This window comes from Pinus tabuliformis, chromosome Q (genome assembly GCF_031772625.1).
Source record: "Pinus tabuliformis cultivar Carrire ecotype Pingquan chromosome Q, CPIR1, whole genome shotgun sequence".
In the NCBI taxonomy this organism is placed as follows: domain Eukaryota; kingdom Viridiplantae; phylum Streptophyta; class Pinopsida; order Pinales; family Pinaceae; genus Pinus; species Pinus tabuliformis.
Window position 1 is genome coordinate 817,669,992 of NC_142296.1, and position 3,014 is coordinate 817,673,005.

Sequence of the window (3,014 nt, forward strand, 5' to 3'; positions counted from 1 at the left end):
CCACTATTTGTTTTGAAGGCATTTTTCCATTCATTACCTTCTTGAATCCTTATCTGATGATACCCTCTCTTCAAATCTATCTTAGTAAAGTATCTGGATCCACTTAAACAGTCCATTAAATCATCCATTCTGGGCAAAGGAAATCTTTACCTGATCGTTATCTTATTGATAGCTCTGGAATCTATGCACATGTGCCATTCTCCTCCCTTCTTCGAACTAAGTACTATTGGTATAGCACACGGGCTCAGACTCTCTCTGATCAGCCCCTTGTCCATCAGTTCCTATACTTGCCTTCCAACTTCAGCGTTTTCCTGAGGAGTTAGTCTATATGCAGCTTTATTGGGTAGACTTGCCCCTGGTATTAAGTCGATATGGTGGCTAACACTTCTAATCGGTGGTAATACATTTGGTAATTCATCCACAATGATATCCATAAAATTATATAACATAGCTTTAATTTCTTCATGCAAATCATTTAAATTCGTAGAAGTTAAGATTACCTTGGGCCTCCCTACAATAGCGAAGTGCAACTCCTCGCTTTTGTCGACCTCATGTAGCAATTCTTTACCACTTATCAACATGATACTGTTTTCAGGCAATCCTTTATCAACATCATTCTTCACTGGCAATAACGTGTGCTTGTTTCCATCCTTCTCTATGGTATAGGTGTTCCTTCTCCCATCATGAATCGCCTTCCAGTCAAATTTCCATGGTCTCCCCAATAATATATGACATACATCCATGGGCATTATGTCACATAGGATTACATCTTTGTATGTACTGATATGTATTTCCACATTACATTGCTCTGTCATAATGACTTGATGGCCCTTCTGTAACCAAGACACTCTGTAGGGTGCAGGATGTGCCATCCTTGCTAACCCAAGCTTATCCACCATCTCTGTGGACACAAGATTGTTAGTACTCCCACTGTCAATTATGACCTTACAACACTTACCCTTTGATTTACATGTGGTTCTGAACAAGTTCTTTCTTTGCGCGGGTTCTCCAGCCTCCTTTTCTTCTCTAAGCAAAGTTCTTCTAAATAACAGTGATTCACCTTCTTCAGGGGGTTCTTCTTTCTCCACAAGTTGAGGTGGTTCTGGCTTTGCCTCAGCCACATTTTCACCCCTCTGGCTTGCTGATTTGTTATGAGGACAGTCCCATGACATGTGTCCCCATTCTCCACAGGTATACCACCTAACATCTCTTCCCCACCCTCTTCTTCTTGGCACGAATCTTCCTCTGCTAGATTCACCCCTCTGTGGTGATCTACCACTTGAGCTTCTTGCTTCATGCTGATGTTGTTTTCCTCTGGATTTGGCAGCTCCTCTTCCTCTCACTGAGCTCTTTCCTCTATCCCTTTGACTCTGTTTCCTCAATATTTTCTCCTCCACCTTCAGACTTGCTTGATAGGCATCCTCAACAGTTTTCAGAGTTAACAAGCTAATCTCAACTTGTATCTCATACCTTAACCCATTTATGTATCTAGCTATCTTTTCCACATCATCTTCTACATGCCCTACTCTAATACTTAATATATAGAATTCTTCTATATACTCCTTAACAGACATTCCTTTCTGTTTCAAATTTTGCAATTTCTTAAAAGGATTCAAAAGATAGTCTTTAGGCAAAAACTTGGCTTTCAGTTTACTTACCATTTTGTCCCGCTGTTTGATTTCCCTTTCCTCGTTCTTGATGTCTATACCTCATCCCACCAGATGGCTGCATGACCCTTCAATCTGGTGACTGCAAACTTCACCATCTTATTCTCCTTAATCTCTTCATAGTCAAAGTACTAATCTATGAATCTGATCCAATCCATAAGCTCCTCTACATTCAGACTCCCTTCATACATAGGGATCTCCATCTTGGGTTTGCTTCCTACTTTTTCCAGCATCTTGAGGACTTTTGCAGTTTCATTTTCTTCCTCTACTTCTCCCACATCTATAGCAGATTCTTCTGAAGAGCTCTCAGCTCCATCATCTGGCACTCTTCTTTGGGCTGTCTCCATTCGTGCACGCAAACTCCACACCTCTTCCAATAGAAGTTCATTTGGTTCTGGTCTTCCTCGACCAATTCCTCTCCTTGGTGGCTTCTTCATTGCAAACAACTCTTTCTTTTGCTCTGATACCAAAAATGGTGCAGCGGAAACGATGAATTAATAAAACCCACAAATGGATCTATAAAATCCAATGATCGCCCTATCAAACACCCCTCTGTCTTGGACACTCTGCTTGTTCCTATTGGAACCCAAAACCTTTGAAAACAATGGCTTTCCCTTTTCGGGATCCAAAAGACCCTTAAAAACATTCAAACTACGCTTGAACACATTTTCCAACAATTATATGTGTATTGTCGCAAATCTAGATCTGACCGATCGGACGGTCAAGCTCCAATCGCAGTATCGGTAATCAGTCAACACAAGGCTTCTTATATCAGCACTTTTCCTTTGGTCCGATGCAATATTGCTATCACTATCAGTGATTTACCATAGTTGCTTTAATATATATATATAACCCCACCCCGATATGCCGATGCGATATATATATCGACAATCGGACTTGTTAATGCTTTCGGCGATGCGACAAGGAAAAATACAAAGGCCCAATGCGATTGGGTTCTACAGACCCGATAGAAATACAACTCTGGCCTATAATCACTTGAGGTTTAGGTTCTCCATTTAGATGTGTTTTAGCCCAACACTTAGTGTAATTTGGATATTTCCCCAGCGGAACCAGAATGAAATATTGTGCTCACCAATCAGTCCTTTTATCCCACAATTCTCTTAAAGAAACATGAAATACACAGGCCTGCATTAATATTGCATATATTTAAAAGGAAAATCAAATATTCGAGGCCTCCACAGGCTGTTCAATACATCTTACACACAACACTATTTTATTACAAATAAACAATACAGAGTCTTGGCCTGAGGCCAGATTACACAGGGAAAAATACCTCTATCTCACACATGCATTCCAAAACTCGCTCTATCCTCTCACTCCACTCAG

General features: G+C 40.6%; 1 protein-coding gene across 1 annotated transcript; it reads right to left on the reverse strand.

The window, feature by feature from the left end:
- Positions 1 to 281: 281 nt before the first annotated feature.
- Positions 282 to 899, reverse strand: LOC149222151 (uncharacterized). The gene has a single exon (XM_089387518.1). It carries the CDS (start codon positions 897 to 899, stop codon positions 282 to 284), a length of 618 nt encoding a protein of 205 aa, XP_089243644.1.
- Positions 900 to 3,014: the final 2,115 nt, after the last annotated feature.